The following is a 27156-nucleotide window of genomic DNA, read 5'->3' as shown; positions in this document are numbered from 1 at the left end:
CTGGCAGATCCTGCAGCTGCATCCATTTCAAAGCTCTTCCCTCTCTTCTGCTCAGCCTCGCCCCACAGCTTGGCGGCCAATGGTGGGGAAAGGATGGGGTATCATTGTGTCTTCTTTCTTTCTTCTTGTTCCACCACCTCATCCTCCAGCCTCCTCCTGGCTCCAATCATGGTCAGCAGTGGGGAAGGTGGATGAGAAGAAAAGAAGTAGAAAGTCTCTTCAAAGAGCCAGTGGCGTTTGTCATTTCCTCAGTGATGTCTCTGCCACACAGTGCCTACATATGGGCTCCCTCATGGGCGCACAGACTGGTTTTTTGAAAGGCCCTGTGGAGATCTCCACATGGTGCCCGTGGCCCCTGGAGTGGGTTTGGGCCCTGGTAGAATACTTTCTTCAGCCCCTTCCTCTCCCCCCCCACCCTCAATAAGAATGGACCTGTTACAACCTTTACATAGGAATTGATCTGATAAGCCACACAGTCCCTTTCCGGGTGGCTGGGACATTTGTGCCAGCTCCAACCCCACCTTGTTGGCCCTCACCTCTCCATTCCTGGTGTGAGCGATGCTCTTTCCAGTCGGCCTTTCATGATGTCTGTCTGCTCCCCCCTCTCAGTAACCGCTCCCCACATCTGCTTCTCCTGCTGGGACCCCGTCTTCCTGTCCTGCAGCACTCCTGGCTCTGGCCCTGCACATTTCTGGATGCCCATTTGGTCCACACGAATAAGAACAAAAACACCTGTGTTTTGCCAAATTGTAGTAGGCACCCGCTCCCCTGTTGCCCTGCTCTCCTCACCCCACCAAGGAGGGTGTCCCCATCAGCCTTTTGCCTCAGAACCCCTGGGCAAGCATCAGGCCCCAGCTTTCATACACCCTCAACTCCTGGGGATGTGAGTTGCACTTTCCCAGCATTCTCCTGGGCTCTGCTCCCACACCAGCCCAGAGTAGGTCTATGAGGGTTTGCAGCTCAGCCAACGGGCTGCTGGGAGTGATTCCCACTTCCTCTACAGCAGACAACCTCGGTCCCTCCAAGTGGTTGCCTGGGCATCTCTGGAAGTGTGGAAGCACCTCTCCCTTTCCCAGCAGGCAAGAGGCCCAGGCTAGCACTCTCTACCTGGCTGGTACCTCTTCCATGCTCCTCTGCTGTTTGCTGGGCCAGGTTAACTCTCTTGCCTTGTAGGGAAGTGGCCAGTACTGTATGTGGCTACTTATCACTCATTGCTCTCAGCTGAAACTTAGAGGTAGCAAGAGGGCTGCACTGGCAGGAAGAGGGGATCCTGGCAGGAGGAGCAGCTCTGTGGGGGAGGGGAGTTACTGAGAGAGGGCAGCAAAGGGCACGGGGAATGGAGAGAGAGGTTCCACAAAGGTGGGGTGGAAGAGGGCACAGCACCCCAGGCAGTCATCGTGGGAGAGACACTGCTATGTGTTCACCTAATCCTGCTTCCTTTGCTCCCAGACACACAGCTAAACTCACTGCACAGCTTCCCCCATGGTTAGGTGGGGCCACGTGACCAAATTCTGGCCAACAGAATGTTGAGTAGCAGCGAGGCAAGCCACTCTGTGGTCTAGCCAATAAAACGCTTCTGCGCTCAAGTCTATTCTAACTTTCTGTCTGTGGTTGAAAATGGCAGCACCAAACGACGGAAGGATTCTGGGTCCTCGAATGTCGGGGCACAGCTAAGCTTCCTCATCCGCCCGCCACCTGGGGCGGCTGGACGGTGCCGTGAGGGAGCACCGCGGTGAGTGTTAGCCACCGAGCTGGGTTTTGTTGCTGGTGGTGATAGTGGTTGGCTTTCTCACTTTTTTAAAACTGCAATTAGCCCTTGATGAGAATCAATTCTGATATCCAACTATTCATAAATTACTTCATAATGGGCCAGCATTAGCGAGTTTCACTTAGAGGACAAGATAGAAACTAACGCAGTCTTTATGAAGGGCAATTTGGGAATTTACATCAATCGCCTTCCTAACGTTTATATCATTTGACTCAGTAATTCAACTTCCGGTCAGGAAATAATAAGAAATGTGCAGGGGCCTGCCCGCGGCTGAGTGGTTAAGTTTGCAGGCTCTGCTGCAGTGGCCCAGGGTTTCGCTTGTTCGGATCCTGGGTGCTGACATGGCACCGCTCATCAGGCCACGTTGAGGGAGCATCCCACATGCCACGGCTAGAAGGACCTGCAACTGAGATATACAACTATGTACTGGGGGGATTTGGGGAGATAAAGCAGAAAAAAAAAAAAAAAAGATTGGCAACAGTTGTTAGCTCAGGTGCCAATCTTAAAAAAAAAAGTCCACAAATGTATGTACAAGAATGTTCATAAGAGCATTGTTTTATTTACATTTAAAAGGAGATAATCTAAATGTCTAACCAAAGGGAGCTGGTTAAATGAAGTATAATAAAGCCCCATGACAGAATTTTAGACTGTCATGTAATTCCTATTTTTAAAGAATATTTTATCACATAGAGAAATGATCTGGATATAATGTCAGGTAAAAGGAACAGAGGACATGATAGTATCACACGTATTATAAGAAATAGACTGAAAATTGAGAGGGCATTCTACATATACATAGAAATAAAAAGATTTCATTTGATAATGAAATATACCAAATGTTATCAATAAATATCTCCAAGTATTAGGATTTTAGGTGACTTATCTATTCTTTTATGTTTTTCTGTGTTTTCAGGTTTTCTGCTATAAATATGTGTTGCTTTTGTAACTTGAAAAAAAATTTCTGATCTATAAAAGCCCTAATCAAGCTTTAATTTATTCCTAATTTTTTTAATTTAGGCACGGAGGTATTTATAGACTTTTTTTTAAGTCAGAGAAATTGGAGAAAAATCTCCTCGTTCTTCTCCATGCCAGTGTTGAGCTGATTTGACAGGTGTTATTTTATACTAAGGCCAAAGCTGAGCAGTGTCAGGTCTTGCTGATTTGAGGGGACAAAACGCCTGTTGGGTGGAGGGGTCTGATGCAAGCAAGGCACCCTTGTCTAGTGCAGAGTTTCAGCCGTGGCTGCACAAAAGAACCCCCAGGATCTCCGATTTATTGAGCTGGGGCGGGGCCCTGGCATCCATGCATTTCCGCATGCGCCAGGTTATTCTATTGTGTAGCAGGATTGAGAACCGCGGTCCAGTAGCATGGGCCTGGGATGTGGGGCCAATGCACCCAGGTCCAAGCCTGATTCTCTTGGTAATTGCTGTGTTATCCAGGGCCAGTCGCTCAACCTTCCGTATTCCAATTTCTTCCTCTGTAAGCAGGAACATTGACACCTGTCTGACCTGCCTCCAGGGATATGTGATACCTTCCAGAAGGACTATGTGTGTGGCTGCTAACCCCAGCTCGTGCTGTTTTGCATTCATATGTACACTGCCAAGCCGTGGTCTCATTGAGCCTGGCTCCTGGCTCATGATGGGAGCACCCCGGCAGGCACTGAGGGGACCAGGTCACAGGGTGATTCCTCGGCCCACGGGCTGAGTCCTGAACGGTTCCCAAACCTCAGCTCCATCTCATGCAGGTCTGCAGGGTCCTTCCTGCATGAAGGCCCCAGAAAAACCGGTCCCCGGCACTGGCTCCGACACAGATTTCCTATATGACTAGGGAAAGCCAGGCAACTCTCTCTGTCTCAGTTTCTACATCCAGGAAATAGGTGAACATTTATTGTAAAGATCGACTGAGAGGGGAAATGTGGGGTCCTCGTAGGAGCACAATGTGAATAAAGCAGAAGCAATACGATGATGACGCTAACAACATCAAGTACGCTAGTCGAGCACTGACTGTATATCGGGCGCTGCCAAGTGATCTCATATGTTATTTCACGGTTATTTTCCCCATTTGACATATGGGCAAACTGAGGCTCGGATAAATTAGCAACCTCTCCAAGGTCACACGTCAAGTGGTAGAAAAGCTGAGACATGAACCGTGGCTGTCCGACAGCAGTGGCCAAGCTGGCGACCGTGCTCCGACCCGGTCTTCTCACTGCAATATTTGCTCCGCTTATTTATTTTGGGCATTTTAACAAAAGTGACATTGAGATGGGAAACTGTGGAACTATAATTTAGGATGGAGTTGTAAGATATTTGTGCATGTGTGTTTGCGTGTGGGGTGTGGTGACAAAAGCAGAGGATCACAGTGAGCTGGATCTAAGCTTACATGCCAATCAATACCCATGCTTCCCGGCTGCGTAACTCTGGACAAGTTACTTAACCTCTCAGGGATGTTTCCTTTTCCTTAAAATGAGAAGCACAATAACGCTGTTATAAACTTGTTTGTAGAGACGTGAGGCCCTGTTTGGAGTATTAACAGCTAACACAGATGGCACTTCCTGTGTACCAGACGCTGTATGGACAGTAAGTCATTTGATCCTCATACAAACCCTGTGAGGTAGGTAATACTATAATGCCCATTTTATAGACGGGGAAGTGAGGCACAGAGGGGTTAAACCACATACCTGAGGTCACACAGCCAATAAGTGGTGGGGTGCTTTTAACCACCAAGCTGGGAACTGCCTCACACAGGCTCAGCATGCCGAAAACGCCTAGCAAAGTTTAGCTATCATTATTACATATGGCAAAGACATTAAAACTGCTATTTTAAATTAGCAGGGTCCTATCATTGAAAATAATCTTCTGGAGGTCTTACTCATAATATCGTGCAGATGGAGCTGCTTTGCTTGAAGGAAGGATGCAGCTTCCTCCCCATCCCCATCTCACCGTTAGTAGCCCTAAGTTACTTCTGGGGAGGCTGGGGTTCCAAAGAACCCAGTTTGAAAACCACCAATTCCAATTTTTGCATTCTTTGTGTCTGTACATCTCCTTTTCTCCCTTTTCTGGTCTGGCCCTACCCCAAGCCCGGGAAATCAGCAGACAGACTACCAGAGACCAGAATATTTTCCCTGGACCTCTCTCCCACTCCTGTTTTCCTCCCACGTTCTCAGTGGCTGTGTCTGTGCCTAACCAACAGGGATGCGGCGGGCAGCGACCAGGAGGGCTGAGCTGGGAACTCACCCGTTTTATCTGAGTTGCAGAGGATGGTTTCCTTCTCGGCTCTCACGCCAGGGCTGGGACCGTGTTTCATCCACATGGTGATGGTGAACTGGTCCGTCAGGTTCTTGGGCACGATCCCATCAGGGATCTTGGCACCCTGCCTGCCATCAAACCTGAAGATCATCTCGCTGCTGTCCACCAGCAGTCCTGCGGTCCAGTTGGTGGTAGTGGTGGGGGACGGCAAGAGGTCAATGATGCCAGAGGAGGCTCCTGCAGGGGCAGGGGACAGAAGGGACAAAGGGTCATTCCTCATGGGGTAGGTGACCTGACCGTCTGTTTTCTGCTCCTGAGTCAGGATGGGCTGCTCAGGGTGCTTACTCAGAGGTCTGTGCCCAGCCCTGAGCTAGGAGACTTGAGAAAAGAACGCCAAATGGCAGCCTTGACCTGAATTGCTTCTGGCTGGCTTGGGGAGGCATCAGTAACTTACAGACGAAAGGGTCACATGTGGCAAGACAGTGGAATTAACTATTATACAAGGAAAAGGGGCTGGAGGCATTTAGGGAAATGAGATTGCCCTGGGAGCTGTTATAAGCGGGCAAGTTTCCCGGAGAAGGCCAGGCTTTGATGTGGATCGATGGATCTCTTCGTGCACTCCTCTATCCATTAACCTGTCAGCCATTTATGGACCACCGACCAGGTGCTGAGAACTCTGCCAGGTGCTGGCAGTGTAAAGGTGAACCAGCACAGTCCCCACCCTGGAGGAGCTCCGAGCCAAGAAGCAACTGTGACACAGTGTGATCAGGGATGTGACGGGGGAAAGTTCTAGGTCCTGATCCCATGAGAAGGAGCGTAAGCCACTTTGTAGTCACTACACTTTTTTACAACCACTTGTTTAGGCCAAATGGTCCAGTGGTTGAGAACATGAGTTCTAAAGCCAGCAAAACTTACATTTGACGCCTGGCAGCATGACCTGCTAGCCTTGTGACTGTGAGCAAGTCATGACCCTTTCTGACTCTCCCCGTCCCAGGGCCGAGAGGACTGAACGAATGAGAGACTGCAGTGGAGCTGGCAGCAGCATGCCCGCCACGCGGTGAAGGCTCACTCCACGTCAGCTGTGACGTTATCATGATTATCAGAGTTATCATCATTTCCGCACCACTCGGATTCCAGGCTAAGGCATGAGGACTTAACTTGAAGCAGTGGGAGTGTCATGGGCAGATTTGTGTCTTAGAATCACGCTGACAGCTTTGAGAAGGGCTGATACTGTCAGGGAATAAGTGTGAGGGGGTCTAAGATGTGCCCGATGCTGGGGGCCACGTGCGTGGGGCTCTCCCCTGGCGTGGCGCTGACCAGTCAGCTGTAAACGCTGATGGGTTTAATGGACAGTGGTTGTGTGATTACCTGCCATTTGTCAGGGATCATTGGACTTCTGAATTCTGTGTATCAGAGTGTCGTCTCACCTTGGGATTAGGTTCCAAAATTAGCCATCACAAACATCTCCTCCAGTTAAAATGACCCTTGAACATCCCGTAGGAAGGTGCCATATTGGAAACCATATACTTCTTTGAAAACATTCAACTCAGCTAGTTTTCCCTCCAGCCTTGGGACAGATCACTGGGTCTAGGGTTGAGCACCCATTGGTTTGCAACGGAAGGTTATGCTATGTGGAAAATATGTAACCTTGGAAGCAGATGCTCTGCTCAGCACTGTGAGAGGCTCACCCTGGGAAAGGCCTCCAGGAATTGCGGTGTCTGAGAGGGTGGGAGATTCCGTTTTCCCAAAATTCATGACCACCCTGTAGCTTATGCTTATCAAGGGGAAGTGTGGGCATTGTTGACTGCATTATTCACATGGGTATTTCCTAGAGTTTTTGGTTGGTACTGTGCCTGACACATAGTAGGCACTCCATTCATGTTTATAACTGCCCTTCTTCCCACCTAGTGCCTCCAAGAGATGCTTCTGGCCATCTACTCAATACTCATGTGAGCCTGCCCATCTAGGCTCTTGGCAGTACCCACACCTCTCTCTCATCAATATTTACTTGTTTGCATCCCATGCTCCTAGATCTTTGTTTGGTATTTATTTTGCTTCTCTGATAAGCTAATTCACACTAATGTTTTAATGACTAACAAAGTCTTGAGGGTTATCACCCTCCATAGGTATTTGAAAGAAAGAAATCTATCAAGGTGATGGTAGGTAGAGATTTTGGGGTGGTCTGGGAGTGGGAGATACATGGTCTTTTGGGATAAGTTCCTTTTCTAGAACACCCAGAATATGCAACATGGCAGCGGCTTCTTTGACCCATCAGTAAGTTGGCTCTGACACCAGGATTTGTGCAGTGTGAAGACAGCCCAGTAACTGGGCATACTCAGCGTGTGTGTTGGTTCCTGAAATTTCACGTGGCCAGAGAGATGCAGGCTGAGCACTCAAGGCTCCTGACTTCTACCTCAAGCCAAGAAGCCAGCGCCGTGGAGTAGGGCCCAGTGCACAGGTGTGTGCCGGGGGTCTGCCCTGGCCAGCTTTGCTCCCATGCCTTTATTATTATTTTCCTAGGAATTTTTGGGATGTGAGAGCCCGACCTGGTTTAAGTCCTTTAATACTTTTTCTTCGTTACTCGTCTATGTGGTGAATATGATTCAGTTTACAGATAAGAAACCCGAGGCTCAGCGAGCTTGGAATCACAATCAGCCAGGGAGCGGACTCGTCATCAGGGCTTTCTAGCACCAAGGCCCACACTCCCCACTGCACCACCTCAATGAAGCTCTAGGAAGATCCTGTAACTTCTGTTGCACTTTACAAACATGGAAACTGAGGCCCAGAGAGGGAAAACAATTAGACCAAGATCACACAGTCACATAGCTATCAACGGGCAGGCCAAGCTCTCAGACAGCCAGCTAATGTTCTTTCTACCTCACAGTATAGCGTCCAGCCAAACACAGTCCAGTGTCCTGGGACCCCACCTCCCTACTCAGGCAGCTGTCCACAGAGAGGCACACTGAAGACAGCATGTGCCCTGGCAAGGTCATCGATGTGGAGTTTCCTGTCTTCCCTGGTGAGGGGAGCAGCAGGCCACCTCGCCTAACCCACGGATGCCGCCTCCCCGACAGCATCAAGCTGCATTTCACCAGATGGCACAGACTGCCACAAACTTAACAGCTTGTATTTCATTTCTCAGTGCAATTAAACAAACAGAGAGATTTACTTTCTCCCAAAGTTCTTCTTGCTCTCCCCTTCCCAAGGGATCCCGTGGAAGCAGTGGGTAAACAGGATGCATCACTTGCAAAGATGGTGTGGCATCATCTGCACATCAGGATGTATTTAAGACACTCCTTGGGAATCCTCGAGAAGGTCCCTGGGACCCACCAGGCTGCTGAGATTTACACTTGTCTGGTGCAACTTGAGCAAGGGGGGCTTGGAAGCAGTGGTGAGGTCCAAAGCAAGGTCCCTGAGCCCCGCCTGGGAGGGGAAGCCTCGCTGAGCCAGCAAGCGGATAAAGACAGGGGTGAACGGGGCAGATTTCAGGGCAGACCGTGGAGTGGGAGCCCGAATGGTGCACAGGTGCAGGGGTTACATTTGGGATCCTTCGTTGTAGGGTTTGCATTCTCCTCTGGACGGCCTTGGTGAAGGCAGTGTCCTTAGCACTTCAGTGGGCCTGCAGTAACGGTGACTGACGTGGAGCCCTCAGGCCACGCTCCTCATGCTCTATTGCAGTGGGGGAAGGGGCAGGGGTAAGTGAGGGGGGCGCCTCAGAGGCGAGGAACCATTGTCATCAAGGACACAGGCCTCATTCTGTAGGGTATTCTCACAATTGGCAATATCAACTCTATATTATTTCAGTAAGTGTTTGCGTCACATCTCAGCTAGGTCAGGCACGTTGTGAGAACACAGCAATGAACCAGACAGAAAGGGGCCCCACTTTTAGGGATCCAGTAGGGAGCCTTATTTTCATCGAGTGGAGCAGTTCGGTGGTGGAGTCTCAGGGGAGGCCAGGGAGGCCCTCGTACAAACGCTGTGCTAGGGCTGTGTGCTGGGAGAACGCGTTCTGTCTCTTTGTGCTTCTCTGACCCCTGATACCCCTTGGCCCTGCGACACGGGGACCGATATCCACCTAAGTGACTTAGATCAGCAGCTACAGTCCCATCTCTCTGTCACGCCTTCGGCATGTCCTTTCTGATGTCCTTTCAGGAGCTCACGTCTTCTCTGCTCCTACAATCAGACTATCATTCCATGTCTGGAATCCTAGGCAAGAGGGCTTCCTCCCAGGCCTGGGAATCAGAAACTTGGATCTCCAGGTGAGGCAAGCTGGGCTTCCGATGAGGGGTGTTCAGCCAGGCTCCCGGGCCAAGGCCATGGATTGCCAGTTGCTGACCAGCTTGGGCAGGGCCACTGCAGGCAAAACCTTCTCTCCAACAGAGGAGGGCATGCTGCAAGGTAGCTGCTTAAACGACCTCCAAGAAATAAGCACCTCCAGAGAGAAGCCCCCTGCTCGCCATTGTCATTCATGTGTGCAGCCCGTTGCTGATGTACAGTTGGTGACTTAAATTGACTCCCAACAGGTATGCACCAGTTTTCCTCAGAGTAAGAAGCCCGCTTCAGCTGTCTGAGATTAGAAGCACTGGCTATAACTGGGGGACTGATATTGTCTCCCCAGGAGCTCCAGCTCTTTAAAGGTGTCTCGGAGAAACTGACAACAGCTTCCTATAGTTGGGCTATTCTGAGGGTTTAAAGGCCTCTGATCACCATCCTTAGTGAGGACGAGCTCTGTTAAGCTTCAAGGTGTCGTAGAAAACTATGGACTTAGCTTTTTAAATGTCAGGACACTGAATGGTTAAGTGGTCTCATTAACTTCTACATGACCTCAAGAGTTACAGCATTTGGACATTCAACAAATATTTGTTGACTTAATAAATACATGAATGAATGAATGAATGAGTGAATCCTCTGTGCACACCTCCTGGGCTCATACATGTATAAACCATGAGGACAGCTTCACGTCTGGTGGTCTGAGCTGCTCTGACAGATCGGTCACTTGATTTGGTAGCATGCCCTCATGCTGCGGCCTTTCCCTCAGCAGGGCCGTCCTCGCAGTTCTTGACTCCACATACAAAGAGCTGACCTGGGCATTCCGTGTGGAAGATGCCAGCCAGCTACCAGGAGCCCTGTGCTCTCTCGGAGGAGCGGCCCTGGTCTCTAGGCTCCGGAGGGCGTGTGCATAACAACTGCTTTTCTATTTACTGTGATCTGTAGTGACTTAGGAGCATGAGAGCAGGCCTTTTCTTGGGCTGTTGTCAATGTCAAGTTTAATTTGGCCAAGAGGTCCCCCTGAGGGCGTCATCAAGCATTTCATACCCGGCAGTCCTGTGATGCTTCACCTCTGGAAAGCCGGATACTGAGATGGCCAGAACTGCATGGTGAACCTCTGAATTCAGAGGGAGTGATAACCTAAATTCTCCAAGAAGCCTGCCTTTATGTAGAGCAAGGGCCGTGGGGGCCCATCTTGGGCTATGTCTGGCCCCACAAGCTGAAGGGGACACTGGTTCAGGGCCCTGCATTGTCGCTGTTTCGAGGCAGAATGGACGTGTAAACCTCAGGAGGCAATATGCCTGGCGTCCAGTGTCTCACCAGGCACGGAGAAGCCATTCCTAATGCTGCTGCACCTGTCAGGGACTTCCTGGCAGCAGGCTTCCTGCCAGCTATTGTCCGACTTCCCCTTAAACAGAATCCTGTCACTGCTCCTAGTGGAACTGACTCTGCAGGAGGAGGAAGCAGGCCGGCGGTGACCAGACATCCACAATGCCCCTCTGGGAGACACCCCACCTGGGTCACTGCACAATGACAGCACCATAGAAGAGGCGCCAGAACTCAACGGCAACCAGGCAGCAGCCAAGGACTGCCTCCCCAGTGTGCACAGAGGGCGGGAGAATACTGACCGAAGGGAAGCATTTGGAACGGTGAAGGGGAGAGAGATTCTAGCAGGAAGAAAACATGAATGAAGCCTTAGGGATGAGAACCAGCCAGGCACGGAGCAGAGGTGTCCTGGCCAAGAAACGGCAGAACAGCAGGAGGAAATGGGCGCTAAGGATGGCATGGCAGGTGGAGGCAGGTCCTCGGGAGGATGGAGAGTCAGGCTAGAGTTGGGCACCTACACCTGGATGTCCCCCAGGCTCCCATCCTCATCATCCCTGAATCTGTGCTTGCCCTGGATTCCTAGTTTTGGCTGGGGCACCCTTGTCTGGTTAGATGCTGGCTTACACTGGAGTCATCTTAGATTCCTTCTCTTTCATCCAGACAGCTAATCAGTCATCGCCTCTTGCTGATTTTGCCTCCTAAATCTGTCTTCCATTCAGATTAAGACTACAGCTACTACTGCCCTCTGCCACTCCCCTGGGGCAGAACTCGTTATCTTTTGCTTAGACTATGGCAGTAACATCCTAATTGGTCTCCCTGTTTCCATCCAAAGTCAATAAAGATTTATAGGATGAAAAATGCATGAATGCCGAGGCTTAAAGTATCATGGCAGTTCCCTAGTTGGGAAACCCTGCAAGCAACTTGTCTACCATCCACTGGAAACACACAGAAGCTCGTCTCGAGAACCTGACGTGCTCTGCAGGAGTCAGGAATTACAGTGCCCGCACCTCCTGGGCAGTTTAGAGGGAACATGGAGCCTGACGAGCTGCCTCCTTAGGAGGAGCAGACTCCAGCACCAGATGCGCATGTGGGTCTCCCTCATTTGCTTCTGCTCTTTTTTCCTGAGCTCTCCCTCAGTAGAGGTCAAGATCTGGACTCCTAGTATGGCAGCCAGAGTGCCCTGCCTGTCAGGGTTCCTGGGACAGAGTGCCCCTAAATGTGGCAGGTGGCACAACCAAGAAGGTCACCAGAAAGACACACAGGCTTCTCTTAACAAAGGGTCGCTCCCAGGACCAGAGGAGCTCGCATCTTGGGGGAGCTGCTTTCCCGACTGCATGGACCTGCCTTGCTGCAGAGGTGAGGCTGGCAGCCCGGAGCAACAAGCTGTGTTCGCAGCACATGCAATTTTGCTCTGAAGTTTCTTCCCTCAGAAAATCCTTCTCATTCTCAGTGTCTGCTCATCTCTTCCCAGCAACATTCAAAATCAAATCACAAGTGCATGCCCTTGGGCCCACCTGATCTTTAACAAGCTGATTCCATCAACTCCTTCCAACCCGGAGGAGTTTAGGAAATGACTGTAACCCGCGGTGGCGTGGGGTTGAGCTGGCGTATGATTCAGGTGCACGGGGAGCGAAATGGGATATTCATTCAAAGTAAGATGTCATCTGAGATGGCTCCTCCGCACACAGAGTGAAGGAGGGACTGGGCCAGTTTTCTGCATACTGCAGGCCCTTTATATCCATTTTCGCAAGAGCTATTTGGAATATTGAAGCTGGGGTGCTTCCCCTGGTCCACTGCATCGTTCGGAGAAGCCTGCATTCCCACAGGCCTTCCTTGCCAGCCTGGTGACGTGATAAATGGGACATGGTGAGACCCAAGCACAGTTTGTTTCACCTTCAGCGCTGAAATTTTCATTTGGTTCTTTGGTCAAGAGCAGTGTGGGTGAGAGCATGTGTGTATATGTGAGTGCGCACCACATGTGTGTGTGCGTGTGCGTTTGTGTGTGTGCCTGTGTGTGTGTGCGTGCGTGCATATGGCAATGTTGATGGAGGAAAACTGCCCCCAAAGATAGCAGTGGAGGGGTCACCAGGAAGGATGGCAGGCGAGGCTGTGTGTTCAGGAGCCTTCTTTTCCCTTTGCAGAGATGTAGTTACCCCCAAATACAGACCCAGTCTGAGAGTACTCTTCCCCAAGCTCCCCACAGCACAGCTGCAGAGTCAAGTGCGAGTTCCTGAATTTTCTTGGCAAGAACAAGAAAGAAATGAAATATACATGGTGGGGATGAAGGAGGGGCCCATCCTTACACCATCAGTCTGGTTTCCGAAGCACATGGGACCATCCCACTGTGCTGAGCGTCCTCTCCTTCCACAGGCTCCCTTGAGAGAGTCACGTTCCAGCTCCAAAGGCCTGGCCCTCCTTCCCGGGGATGGAGCTGGAGAGCCCGTCATGTTCTTCATGAAGCTGGGATAGACCCAACTTCAAATTCTGGCTCTGTCACTTTCTATCTGTGTGACCTTGAATGAGTCATTTTTCCTCTTTGGGCCCCAAATTTTCCATCTTTCAAATGGGATAAATGATACCCTCCTCATACTGAAGAGAGAATTCACAAAAGTAATGCACGTGAAGAGTCTGCAGTGTGCACACGGTAGGTGCTCCAGGAAGCTAAGCGGCCTTTTGTAGCGCCCTCCGCCAGCCTTGTTTCCTAGTTCCCCGCCTACCTTTCTTGTGGCGCCACCTCCCAGCCCACCCACAGCAAGCCCTCTCTCCCTGACACTGGGCCTTGCAAATTATGTAACTGGTCCCACAGGGAGGAGACTAACTTCTTCCCAAGTGACTGACACCACCCTTCCTGGGGCTCCTGGTCAGGCGCCTCTCTATAAACCGACACGGCAGAAGGAGACCCTTGTTTCTTCAGGCTCCGTGCTGGGTGTTCTTAAACACATTGTGTCACTGATCCCTGCTTTACTGATGACGAACAGAGGCTTTGTCACATCACAGCCACACAACTGATATACGGTGGGGTCTGGATCAGGTGTGCCGGAAGCTGAAAGCTGTGCCTGCCTTCAGATCCTTTAACCACAATAAGTCAACTTACCATCCATCTGGGAGGTACATATACCAGTGTGGCGGGGAGGGGCTGATACTTTCATAATATAATAAGATACCCTTTATTAGTGTATATCATTTAAAAGCAATTAACTTAAAAAATCCCATCAGGGAAAAACCTACCACATAATTTCTGAAGGGATTTCTCCGAGTAGGTCTCCCGGTCACAGCCCTTGCCGATGTAATTGGTCTGCAGCTCTGTGGTGATCTGGATGGAGGACACGGCCCCGTCGCACGTCTCCAGGTGGATGCTGGGGAACAGCGGCACGCTCCCCGAGCCTGGCTGATACTCAATCCTCTTGGTCCAGTCTGAATAAACAAGGAAAAGATTAAAGTAAATCACGGCACAGCCAGTTCTGCTATAACACTTACCTTGAAAATGTGAATTTGTTTCAACACAATTGATATATTATGGAACAATTTGAAGATAACAGGAATTTCACATTTGCTTATGCACGATTTCCTCCCTGAGAAATACCAAGTGCATGCAGAATGCTGCTGAGCCACATAGGAACGAACGGAAGCGCACATGTACACGTCTCAAACATCCACCAGCTACTCGGTTCACTGTGTGTCATGAGCCACACCCACCTGCATTTGTGGTTACAACCTTCCACCCCGTTCAGAAAACCCTCCTTCCACCACTTCCTAATAACGCACCAGCTGCAACCTGTCCCACGCCCACTGCCACCAGCAAACGCCAGGTCTCTTCAAGCTGAAGGGCCATATTTATTGTAGTTCTTGGGCTCCTCCCAAGCTCCCAATTTGGAGACAAGCAAGTGTTGGAGAGGAAGAAAATCACAATCAAAATGGCCCAACACAAACCAAAGCAATCACCGAAAACAAACACTCAGAGTGAATGTCCACACGAATCGATTGAAGCAACAACAGCAGCGACTGAACGTCAGAGCCAACTGGAGGCAGCGCTCACAGTGATGGATAACAGCGCTCGCTGACGACAGGGAGTGGCCCATGCTCAGCACGGACGCACGTCTGAGAGGCCTGCGCCACCCTTCTAAGGCCGACTTGCAGGCACAAGAGTGAATTTGAATCATCAAGGAATGTGAGTTATGGGAATCCCAAACGTTTGTCACATAGCACACTGCTGGATGTTCTCTAGAGGCTAGATGCAGTAGAAATGAAAATGTGGAATCTATGCCTGCCCTCAGTGAGAAACTCAGGAAGAAACTCAGGAAATTCAGAAGAAACTCAGGAAATTTGTGGGCCAGTCTGCAGCCACTGGGGGCTCCTCCCAAGCTCCCAGTGGGCCACTGGCCGCCATCTTGAGCAATACCAGCAGAGCGCAGAGGGCTGGCTTATGGGCTTCCTTCACTGAGCAACCATTTGTTTGGGGTTTCCAGGTACCAGGCTCTGCTCGGAGCACCAAGGACACCACAGTGAAGGAGTCAGGCAGGGCCCCTGCCTCGTGGAGCTGGGGGAGAGAGGTGGACGATGAAGAGCCCCGTGCAGTCCCAGCAGAGAGGATAAGTGCTGGGAAAGGAAAAGCCGCTGACAGAGAAGGGCTCTTGAGATGGAGAGAGTCCCTGTCTGAGCTGAGGCCTGAGTGTCGAGGATGGATGCGCCGGGGAGGCCTCAGAGAGGCATGTTTGAAGCAGAGGCAGCAATGACCTTGGCTTGACTCTGTCAGGTTAGGAAGTTCGTGGGCAGGTTAATGAAGGTCTCTAAGCCTCGGGCACCTCATCAGGAAAATAGGGACCACAGCACTGACCTTACAGCACTGGGTGAGGACCAAGTGTGACGATGTGTGCACGGCATGTAGTAGGGCCCTGACTGATGCTGTTCCCCCAAAAGGAAGGGAGATGTTTGGTCCACTGGGGGCACATCCCCTGCCCTGCAACCCTGGATACCCTGTCAGCTGGGTGTAGCTCTGAACCCCCGCGTTAACTAGCTGCCCTTAAGGGTTTTTCTCAGAAGCCACCACGAGCAGAGACTGCACCCCATGGCCGTGAGCTCTGCCACCAGAGAACTTGCCATGGGAGCATGTTTAGACGAGAGTGACTACATGTGAAAGAGAATGCATCCAACTACCTGTTTTTCCTCAGAGCCCCTAGAAGCCGCGTCTGGACTGGCCCATCACCTCCTGGAGGATGAGGTCATGGAGCTGCCATAGCCCATGCTCCAGAGGCCCCAAGTTCAGTCTTAAGGATACACCCCAGGAGAAGAGGAGGGCTTTTTGTCCGGTGTATCTGAAAGTCACAGTGCTGTCAGAAGCAGTCCACACCTGACCAGCCTTATGGTGCCCCTGGTACTAACTGCGTCCTGTCACTGTGCATTTGATCGTGCTGTTTCTTCTACATGGAGCACCCTTTCTGTTACCTTCTGTCTCGTCACCTCCTCCACGCAACCTTTCAGGATTTCTCCAATCTGGGTAGAAACCCTCCTCTGTGCTCTCACAGCATCCCCAGCATTAGTCTACGGCATCAGACCCCAGCTTCATGGTCATTCTAAATCTCTACCACTCTGCACAGTGCCAGTAGAGTAGATGCTCACTAGATAGTGGTAGAAAGTGTGAATGAATCCTATAGGATAACATTGAAATTATCTATTTGTGTGCCTGCCTCCCCCAGTTACTGGGAACTCCTTAAAGGCAGGGATTGGGATGTTTAGATTTGACTGTCCACACTCAGCTCAGAGTAGAGGAGACTTCTGCATGTAGCCCTGGGGAGTCCCAGACACCCAACCTCGACTGTCACCGTGGCAGCCTTCCTTGAGCCACAGCCAGGACGCATGGCCTGTTGGCAGCTTCTCTGGTGTGGTCTCTCCCTTCCGTCCTGCAGAACCATGCATCCCAACAGCGGCCCATACTGTGTTGGGGTCTTTTTGTTCTCGGCAAGGCGGCTGGTCCAGGATTGAGGAAGGAGAAATCCGCTTCCCAGTAAGAAGAAAAGGTGTCAAGGAGGAGGCCTCTTTTCCTTCCCTCCCTCACTCCTCTCTCCCTGGATCCCTCCCTTTCTTTAGAGATGCAGATAAAGCAATGCAGAAAGCGGTTTTGTGCAGGCAGCCTTGGTGTGAGCCCCACAGCACCAGTGCTGGAGGGCCCGCTGCTTCTGCTGGTGTGTAAGAGATCCCCACAACGCCTCCTTCCGGAAGCCTTTTCCGTTGGAGAAGCCGAGACACTGGATCTGGGTATTGATTCTCTTGATTCTGTGGGGGCTGTGGGCACCTCTTTCTCATCTAGATATTTTGGTGGTCAGCTTTGATGAGAAATTCCACTTCAAATCCTTTTTAGAAGGAATGCAAGTAAACATTTAGAAAGGAGCAAATAAGCAATGAAGGGACAGTCAGGGGAGGCACAGTCCTCGCAGAGTCTTCCTTCCTCGGGCCCCTCTTCGGCTGGGCGGCGAGGTCCCCTCTGGGGAGAAATCAGGTCGGAAAGGGCTTTAGGAGCGTCACTCTGCCAGTTGCTTTGGTGACTCCATGAGGCTCGCTTTAGAGGGTTTAGGAGGAGCAGGCGAAATTGCAACCACACAGTCAAAGAAATCAATGAAGCTTTCTGGCATAGTGTCCTTGAGAGAGCGGGAAGATCACATACACATCTTTCATTTTCCAAGAAGGAGTTGGGATGAGGATTAAGAGAGCTAAAGGCAAGTTACTCGATTCGGCCTTTGCCACAGGAATGTCTCTTCGTCCTCATTTCCTGGAGGGTAGGACAGCATGGTGCTTAATAGTATGACCTCCAAATGCAGCGCGCCAAGGTTCAAATTCCAGCCCTCCCACTTCTTGTGTAACTTTAGGCAAATCACTTAATCCTCCTGAGCTTCAGTTTCCTTTTCTGTAAAAGTGGTACCTGCCACCCAGGATTTCGGGGGAATGAAATGCAAAGTTGTTTCAGCACCGAACACAGGGACCTGTCCAAGAGACGTACTGTTGGTAAACCGTCGTTTATCCAATAACGCTGCTGCAGGAAGCGAGAGGACAGACGGTTATTAAGCACCTGTAAGGCAGGAAGCTCCTCTGCACCTTTTCTTTCATGTCATCCCCCCAGCAACCCAGTGGGTGAGCGGCATTATCTTGATTGCACAGATGACAAGACCATGGCCTGCCGTTGGTGTGACTTGCCCATGGCCACACTGCTCCTTATCAATAGCTCCTCCACGATTGTGAGGATGTGCCATGACTGAGAACAACAGTAATTTTCACAGATTCATTCTTGAACATTCAATTTATGGTAATATAAAAAAAAAAGGTGACAATGTCCGATGTTGGCAAAGGATCGAGGAATCAAGGAGTATTGTCAGTTTCATCACTGCTTGACCCTGAGGGCAGCTTGTGGGGGCAGAGGGGCTGCTCTGACACTGAAGACTGGAGAGAGCTGGACTTGAATCTCATCTCCCCCAGAGGCAGGCCATGCGGCCTCTGCAGAGCAGTTGCCACCTCTGAGCCTCCACGGCCTCATTTGTGGATTTGAGATAATTACACCTCCTCAAGGGCTTGTCGTGAGCATTTAAGGCCAAGGGCCCAGCACAGAGACCTTCTCGTTGAAGCTCGTGATAGAAATAGCCCATCCCTGGATTCACAAGCTTCCCAAACTTCTCTGAGCTGTCCTGCTTTAATCTAGCTCCATGCGTCCCGATTTTAAAAATGTTGTCTGTATATAAAGGGCCTAGGGACTAGATCATGAATTGTGGTTCAATTTTTTTCCGAAGTGAAGAGAAAGGAAGTAGATGACCTGTTGTTTTAAAAACCAGGCTCACTGATACTGGAAGTATTCCCGAAAAAGCCAGCAGTGGGATGCCCTCAGGAATTAAACTCCTCTGTGGATTAAGGGTTTAGAAACATGATGATTTTATTATAACTCTCGCTAAATTTGGGGAACATATGTGTTCTTATCAGGAGAACATTCACACTTGGCACTGTCATATTGGACACCTGGAGGTGGAAAAAAGCTAATCCGAGACTCTGGAAAGCACAGGCTTTGGGGCTCCCATAATCCAGAACATTCAGGTCTGTTGTTCCAATTCCGCCCTCAGAAGGGAGGCAGAGGATGAGAGGAGACGAAGGCGTGGGCCAGACACTCTTCTTCCCTAACCGTGCGTGCTCTGGGGCCTCCAGCTCTTCCCCGTCTCAGCTTTCAGCAGCTGAAGAAGCACCTGGTTTTCTAGGAAACTGCTAGGCGTGGGGATGCTGCGAGTGGGAGGGATGGGGGTCCCCTGAACAGGGATTTTTCAGGCAGCTGACAGCCCAGCCAGTCTCTGTGGGCATCCACCATCTGGCATCTTTCAAGACTTTCTCCAAGAGACGGGTGATGTTGATTTGGCACCAGGGGACTTCCTTTCCTAGCGGGAGGAGCTACGGAGTTGGCTTTGCTGAGCAGGGAGCACTTATCTCCGCTGGCCATCCCTGCCTCTGAACTGGGCTGGGAAGGAGAGAGGGGCTGGAGAGGTGAGTGGAGGTCAGAGGACTGAGGCTGGGCAGGCGGTTTGGGTTTCATTTTGGGGCAGCGAAGAGCCGTAAATCTGTGTTTAGTGAGAGCGTGAAGTATCCAGACTTGCTTTGGAAAGGTCACTCGGCAGCTGGGTGTGGCCTGGGGTGCATTTTCAGAACATCAGAACACTCCTGACTGCCACCTCTTGATTGATCCATGCAGAGGGTCACCTCTGACAGGGTCACACAATGGGGAATTAATTTCAATTCAGCTCAATTCAACTTTATTAAGAGTGTTCACCCTGCGGCTGGACAGACTCAGGTTTGAACCCTAGCTCTGCGACTCCTTGGCTGTGTGGCCTTGGGTAAATCACTGAACCTCTCTGAGCCTTGTTTTCTCATCTGTAGAATGAGATCAACACAAATCTACCTTGCAGAGAGTGACTTTGGGAATTGGAGAAAATGTGTGCAAAGCACCAGGAACAGAGAGCTATTGTGACTACTACTGTCATCATTCTTATCATTATTCCAGATGCCATGTGTGTACCGAGCACCTATGTGTCTGGCAGAGCCCCAGGCAGGGAGGCAGAGAAGTGGGACTCGTACCCCCAACTTGATGGAGCTCGCAGTCAGGGCAGTGGCAGGCACACAGCCAGCTTTGAAGCAGACAGAGGAACAAAGAGCAGGCCCAGGGGACAGAGAGGAGGAGGTAATTATGCTGACAGGGCCATTGAAGGACACTTTGCAGAGGAACTGACGCGGGCATTTGTTATAACATAGGTTTTATTGTTACTGAAGTATGGTAAAGCCAACAGTGGTGGTCTAGTGGCCAAGATTCAGCGCCCTCACCCCCCTGGTCCAGGTTTGTTCCCCAGTCAGGGAACTGCACCACCTGTCTGTCGATTGCCATACTGTGATGGCTGCGTGTTGCTGTGATGCTGAAAGCTATGCCGTTGGTATTTCAAATATCAGCAGGGTCACCCACGGTGGACAGGTTTCAGAGGAGCTTCCAGACTAGACAGACTAGGAAGAAGCACCTGGCCGCCACTTAGGAAACAATTGACCATGAAAACCCTGTGCGTAGCAGCAGAGCACTGTCTGACAGAGCCACGGAAGGTGAGAGGACGGCACAGAAGTACCGGGCAGGGTTCTGCTCTGCTGTGCACAGGGTCGCTAGGAGCTGGAATAGACTCAATGGCACTAATGACAAAAAGGCCAACAGGTCAGGATATGACTGCCGTGGAAAAGAGAGCTTGTTATACTCACAGATCCTCAGGAAAGGGGCACGTCACACCCCTGGGGGCCACACGGAGAAGCACCTGGCTCAGTCAGGAAGCAGAGGGAGAGAGGCAAACGGGGCAGGAGCCTTTCTTGTGGTCTCCATGGAAGGAACAGGCGAGGCAGGGTAAGTGGGACTGGGGTTGGCCAGTCTGAATGATTTCAGCAGCCTTTGGGGCACAGGCCCTCTCCTCAGCTGTCTGGCCCTGGTCCTGGGTTGATTAGGGCAGGCGGATGGTGGCACCAAGTGTGAGAGCCCAATAAAGGAGGTGGTTGGGGGTGTGGGTTCTGGATTGGTTGGTCTACGTTTGAAAAGCAAAAGGGTAAGTTGCTTACTGTCTCTAGGAACTGGCTCACCCTGAGAGGGCCCAGATGTCAGAGCATCAGAGTACAGCTCATAAAGGCGTGGGTAACACAGCGCTGTCTAGCAAGGAGAAGGCAGGGGGCAGAGAGAACTCCAGGATGTCTCCTCCATGGCTTTAGGTGCCATTTACATGGGCAATGACAAGAACAGTGCCCCCACCTCAAGTCACATGACTCAGCGGCTTTGCACGACTCAGACAGCGTGGACATATGTGAGGCTGGGGTGGGCCTCCAGGGGGCGCAGTGCGAGATGAGTCAGGAAGGAGCTTTCGGGGCCAGATTACTGGGCCGTTGAGTGGGTTTGTGCAGGGTAAGTAATAAAGACTCTGCCAAGGCCTTTGTAAAAGTCACCGACAGAAGTGACTTCTGAGATTGCCCTTCCCTCTCCTCTCCCCACGTGCCTCCTGGGGTGGATTCCTCAGCGTCCAAGACTGACTTTGGGTAGCGCCAGAGTGACACTTAGATGGCAGGGCACAGAGGAGGGGTGAGGAGTCAGACATCTGGGTTCCGACCCCGCCTCCTCTGCTCACCAGCTACCGAACCTTCTGCAAGATATTCTCTGTGCCTCAGTTTCCTCATCTGTAAGATGGGGAAATCACAGCTACGTCTCATGGGGTCGTTGGGACAATGAAGTGAGATGATACATGTGGTAGAGTGGGACCTGTGCCAAGCCCCAAAAGGACGGCTTGCCTTTCTGAATTCATCTTCTGTCTGCATCTCCCAGCTGTTGACGTGGGTCTACAACCCAAGGTGGCACGTGCAGCTGGAAGGAGGCAGAGGTGGTGAGAAGTGAGGGAGGCTGGGCATCCACTCCCGGCTCCAAGACCAACTTCATGCTCAGAGGGGTCCTGTACTTGGTTTGACACTCTGCTGTTGGTGGGGCGTGCAGCTGGAAGGAGGCAGAGGTGGTGAGAAGTGAGGGAGGCTGGGCATCCACTCCTGGCTCCAAGACCAACTTCATGCTCAGAGGGGTCCTGTACTTGGTTTGACACTCTGCTGTCGCTGTCTTAAAATTTTTAATAACTTTGAAACAAGAGTCCTCCATTTTCATTTGCACATGTAGCTGGTCCTACCTTTCCAGCTGAGCAACCATTTCTCCATCTGTAGAATGGGAAGATTAATCAACCACCCCAAAGGGAGGAACCCAGGCTTTGGGGTCAGGCCCAGGTGTGAATCCCACCTCTGCCTCTTGGACCACGTCATTTCCTTGTCCGCCTGAGTCCATGTGTGCAAACACGTGATATTAGCACGGATTTCAGAGTTGTTGATGGGGTTTATTTAGCCCTGTGCCCAATGTATAACACGCATATACATTTTTGAGCATTAAATTAGGCAGCTTTCTCTTCTCTGATTAAAAACAGTTGCACACAGGCACAATTTAAAAATAAGCAAAACAAATGCTCTGAACTCAATTATAAATGTGAAGGATGCTCTTTCTTCCTTTATTACTGACCTCTTCCCATTTACTATATTTTGTTTTCACAAGAGCATTTTATTCCCTTTTAATTCCTACTAAAAAGAGATACCTTAATTAACTGTAGAAGAGAAGGAGGGAGGGGGAAATACCCTGTGGCCACATCAGGGCTGAGCCTCAGGGCCGTCCCTCTGCTGGGCGCCCAGGCCCTGCCCTTCCTGAGGCTGGTCCTTCTCTTCGTCTGCCTCTCATCTCACACGTGACATCTTGGCCCACCTTGATGAGGCCCCTGCCTGTCCCTCCCTCCTGAGAATTTATATTTACTCATTTATGGCCCGTTCCTGCTCTGGAGCATAACTGGTGAGTCACGGAGCAGTGCCCGGCACACATGGGGGCTCGATCAATATCTATCAAATGAGTGAGTGCCTTGACATATGAAAATCAGAACAGACGTGCACGCACGCACACACACACACACTCACACTCACAGTCCATTCCTCCTTGGGCTGCCAAAGGTGAGGAAGGGGGGGTCTTTGTTGATTCAAGATTTGGCTGCTGTGTGTGTAAGTGTGTGTGCACGCCCACACCCCAGCCGGAGTTTGAGTGGGTGGACAAGTGTGTGTGATGATGAAGTTGCACTTATATGTGGCTCCAGTTTTGGAAACTCTCGTGTATTTCCACCCTTTCAGGCTCCCCAGGTGTCTTGATAAGGGTCGAATGAAACAACCAGAAATGTGTCCTCCAGTTTTGTCTCAATCATGAAGTTCTCCCCAGGGTTCCGAGGACAGAGGGGACTCGATTTTGCCCCAATCAACTGTGACTCCCGGGCCTGAGGAGCCCTCGCACCTTCACTTGGGTGGCTTCAGAGTCATGGATGCAGGCGGACACTGTCAGGCCTTATTCTGGGAGCACCTGGAATAGTGCAGACAGCCTCTTGCCTGCCAGCTTCTTGTTGAGGCCCGAGGCTTCTGTCAGACCCTCGTCCCTGGCCTGTCACTGCCTCCCAGGAGGACCCGTGCCATCAGGTCAGGACCAGGTAAAGACGGCACGCTGAGCAGGCTGCACTGCCAATGTGATCCGAGCCTAAACCACGTCAGGGTCTGTGGAGGGTAAGGGCAAGGGCAGGCTCCGGAACAATGCCACTCGCCATGATCTACAGACCGCGCCATCCCTGGCCTGCCCATCACAGGTCTGTGAGGACGGACGGATAGAACCGAGATCAAGCATTTAGAAACTTTTATAGCAATTTGACAGAGTAATTTTATATTTGTTGAATCTAATAGTAACTAAAAATTTGGCTTACATTTTGAATGTCTTTGCTATTTATTTCATTTTTATGGAAATTTGTTTCTATTACATTTTACAAAATCATCGTCTGTGACTGATGGAAAAACACTCTGGTCCTGCAGCACAGAGGACTCGAGAAGCACTGCTCTAAGAACACCTAGCAGGGCTATTTCCTGAAACTCACTTCCAAAGCCTTCGGATCCAGGAGGCAAGGCTGCAGAGCACTGGAACATTTGCCCCACACACCCAGAGGGCCATTAAGGCCTCCTGCTTCTGAATTTTGGATGGCTTCCAAGAACAAGGTCTCTCCACTCTAGTCTTATGGCCATCATCACTTCTCACCCGGACCAATCTCTAGGACAACTTCCTACCTTAACTCTCTTCGTCCTTCTAATCTACACTTGTCACCACTGCCAACCACAAGACATCCAATTCCTCTTCCAGGAAGTCCTCTGTGATTGCTCCAGCCTAGACAACATTCTCTCCTCAGCAATTCACAGACCTTTCAATCTACTTCATCTATGTGGGGCTCACACTATGCTCCCCCAATTTCTATCTATAGAGAGGTGCAGAGTCAGGCCTGGCCTCAGGAGAACCACCTGAAAAACTTGTACAGACACTAATTCCTAGGCCCCACCTTAGGAGATTCCAGTGGATAGTTTTAAGGCAGAGGCCCTGGAATCTGTCATGGTAACCAACACCTAAAGTGACCTGGATGCACGGACAGACTTGAAAACCACCAGCCCAAACAACACTGGGCAATACACTCCCACCCCTCCCCTCCCCACATCCATGAGTCCCAGCAGCCAGGGGAGCAGCTGGGCGAGGACCTCTGCTCCCTCCGCAGGATGCCCAAAGCCAGGGCTGTTTGCTGCCCGGAAACCGCCCCAGCAGGGTAGGACCTCACACAGAGTGAGTTCAGAACGAGCTTTCGTTTCCGTCGTCACATCCTGCAGGGCAGGGCACAGGTTCCAGTCCCACAAGAACCACAGACGCAGGACCCAGGGCTCTGGAGCCACTCCCCGTCGTGGTGCATTAGATTGCTGCTCCTGGATGTCCTCCTCCCGGTGGACAGAGTGCCCCTCCCTGCCCCACCGACTGGCTCTGAGCTGTAGAAGAAACTGTTCATTGATTTCTGTGACCTTTTCTTTGGTCTGCAACTCTTGACACCCCTCCCTCCTCCACCACAAGTTCCACAAGCGCAAGGACTGTGTCGATGTTGTTAGTTTTTACATCTGCAGTGCCTGGGACACAGCAGGTGCTCACTGAATGTCTGGGGCACGAATGACAAGGATGCATCATGAGAGGTGCCAGTTCCCAGGTCCAGGGCTCAGGAATCCCTCGGCCCTCTTGCTCCGGTCAGACTTTCTTCTCGCTGCATCCTTTGTGGATTCGCCTGCTCGAGCCAGCCTCTGGACTGGAGATGTGGTTGCCATTCTGCTGGGCTGGGTGCGGGGTGCACTCTGTGTCCTGCTTCTCCAGGGCCCTGGATCCACACAAGCCCTCGGGCAAGTTCTGCTCTGGCCCCGTGCCTGGCGTGAGCCCCTGAACGCTTATCCCCAATCCAGCCAGCGCCCGTGTGGCGAGGGGATCCGTTCTCTCTTCTGCGTGGTTCTCTGATGCCGGTGTGAGCACCTGATTCCCCAACAAGCCTCTGAGCTTGCTAGTGTCAGGCACCACCTCTTTGAAACCTGTGACCTCCCCTCTCACCTGGCTCCAAGCTCTCCAGGGATGTTGGGGTAGCAGCTGATGATGCCATTGAGGGAACCCCATGGTTCAGAAACCAAGACCCCACCCAAAGCTTGTCTGCCGCTTTCTCTCCGGCCCCTTCATCCCCAAAGATCCTCGGCTCAGGTGCTTCTCAGCTCCCTAACAGAAACACGTCTGGCAGAATTGATGCAGAAACCAGGCAATTTAGGAGCAGTCCTCGTGAAAGATAATTCTCCCAAGGGGAAAATCATTAGCTCAACCAACCAGAATACTTTCTCTTGCATTTATAGAACTCTTCTCTCTTATGTCCAATAAACACGAGCGTTTTCCAGGCAATTTTCTTATCTTGGGACAAATGTATTATTGGTACAAGATAGAGTAGCTGTTCTTCAAGAATCTTTAATGGCTTTGAAAAGAATTTACAAGGCAAGAGAATGATTTCTCATGCACATATTTTCAGTCTTTTTGTAAAGATGGCTTATGTATACTTTTCATATTCCAGTCACGTAAATCTCTTTAATCGATAGGTCAGTTGCACATGGTTGAAAAACTTATTTGTTTTTAAATAAAAGGACCATGACTCTAGGTGATATGAGAGCCCACAGGGCTTTTCCTTTTACTGGATGACATTCTACAGTTGGAACCAAATTGTCGTCTCTTCAGGAAATACAGTACAAATCCGCAGAGCCCGTCACATACACTGGACACCCGAGAGTCCACGCACACGAGGGCGGGGAGAGGTGTCCCTCACGCTGCTGGGGGCATGTAGCCGTCACCAATGATTAGGGGAGGTGCTTAGCAAAATGCAACTCAGGCCAAGAAATGCCCACAGCCTTTGGCGCAGGTAACACACCCCAGAGAAAGTAATCCAAAATGCAGACTTCTGCGTGAAGATCTTCACTGATGCACAAAAAAGAAAAACAGAACCAAGTTGAGTCCCGACCATCACACTGCCCTGTCCACCTGTGAGGACACGGCCCCGTGCGCTTGGCCTTCTACTCGGGAGTGTTATGCAGCCGCAGAGGGATGGCGAGGGTTTGTGACGCGGGACAGTGCACGTGGCACAAAGTTAAGAGGAAAAAGAACACAAAGTTCAAATGACTGTGTGAAGGGAGCAAAGTACCATAATACTGATACAACTAATTAATTAGATTATGGGCAGGGGCCAGCCCCGTGGCTGAGTGGCTAAGTTCTTGTGCTCTGCTTTGGTGGCCCTATACATCGGTCATCAAGCCATGCTGTGGCAACATCCCACAGAGAAGAACTAGAAGGACCTACAACTGGGATATACAACTATGTACTTGGGATTTCGGGAGAAAAGGAAAAAAAGAGGAAGACTGGCAACAGATGTTAGCTCAGGGCCAATCTCCTCCAAAAAATAAATAAATAAAAGAAACAAGCTACTGATTAAATGTATGCATTTTTAAAAAATTAAAAAATTAGATTATGGGGTATTTTTACTGTGAGTATTATACTATTTAAAAATCATTTTCAAACGAGCATAAAATACTTCATAATTTAAAAAATGTTTACATTAAAAAGTCTTGGTAGCCCAATTGCCATTTGTCACCTCAAGTTCTCTAACTGAACGCAGAACTCGTAAACATTGCCTGAGAAACATCCTTCCCCCTTGTCGGGTGCTGCCCGCCGGGCAGACAGACCCCCTGCCTCTTTGCGTTGGCACAAAGGGCTCCCGCCCGCACGGGCACATGGGGCCGGCTCACACCCTAGCTGTGGAGTACTGTGTCTCTCCTCTGGTAACGAACAAGGAAGGTTACAAATCCACAGGGGAAAGAGCCTGAAGAGCTAAATCCCAGGCAGCCGGTAGGGGGTGACATGCTGTCAGCCTTTGCTCCTGGGCCCAGGAGACGCCCAAGGGTGGTGGGAGATTCACCCAATGAGAGGCTGTCATTAACCAGACCTCCCAGCGGCTGGACGGCCCCTCTTCTGGCCGGCCCAGTTCTGCCTCTGTGCGGCTGGCTGCCATCTCCCCGGGATGCAGAGTC

At 50.8% G+C, this 27156-nt stretch overlaps 1 protein-coding gene and 1 long non-coding RNA gene across 5 annotated transcripts in view; one reads left to right on the top strand and one right to left on the bottom strand.

Moving 5' to 3' along the window:
- CLSTN2 (calsyntenin 2) overlaps positions 1-27156 on the bottom strand; it is a 563982-nt gene that overhangs the window by 88877 nt on the left and 447949 nt on the right. Inside the window, exons 6-8 of one of the 2 annotated variants that reach the window (XM_044754268.2) lie at positions 13837-14022; positions 5002-5250; positions 4446-4532 (exon numbers count right to left, since the gene is read on the bottom strand). In XM_044754268.2, the coding sequence (XP_044610203.1) occupies positions 4446-4532; positions 5002-5250; positions 13837-14022 (522 nt within the window). The remainder of the gene's footprint in view (positions 1-4445; positions 4533-5001; positions 5251-13836; positions 14023-27156) is intronic. The other variant, XM_014852007.3, reaches the window with a different exon arrangement.
- On the top strand, positions 1594-26710 carry LOC139041441 (uncharacterized). Of its 3 annotated transcripts, none has more exons than XR_011496607.1 (3): positions 1594-1732; positions 4270-4378; positions 22843-26710. It is a non-coding gene; the product is annotated as an uncharacterized lncRNA (long non-coding RNA). The 3 variants fall into 3 exon arrangements; XR_011496606.1 differs by lacking the exon at positions 22843-26710 and adding an exon at positions 7898-13814 and having other exon boundaries at positions 4270-4344; XR_011496605.1 differs by lacking the exon at positions 22843-26710 and adding an exon at positions 7898-13814.

The sequence above is a fragment of the Equus asinus genome, chromosome 21, assembly GCF_041296235.1.
Source record: "Equus asinus isolate D_3611 breed Donkey chromosome 21, EquAss-T2T_v2, whole genome shotgun sequence".
NCBI classification, from domain to species: Eukaryota; Metazoa; Chordata; class Mammalia; order Perissodactyla; family Equidae; genus Equus; species Equus asinus.
The sequence above is the reverse complement of the archived record's forward strand: the minus strand, read 5'-3'. Positions and strand labels throughout refer to the sequence as shown.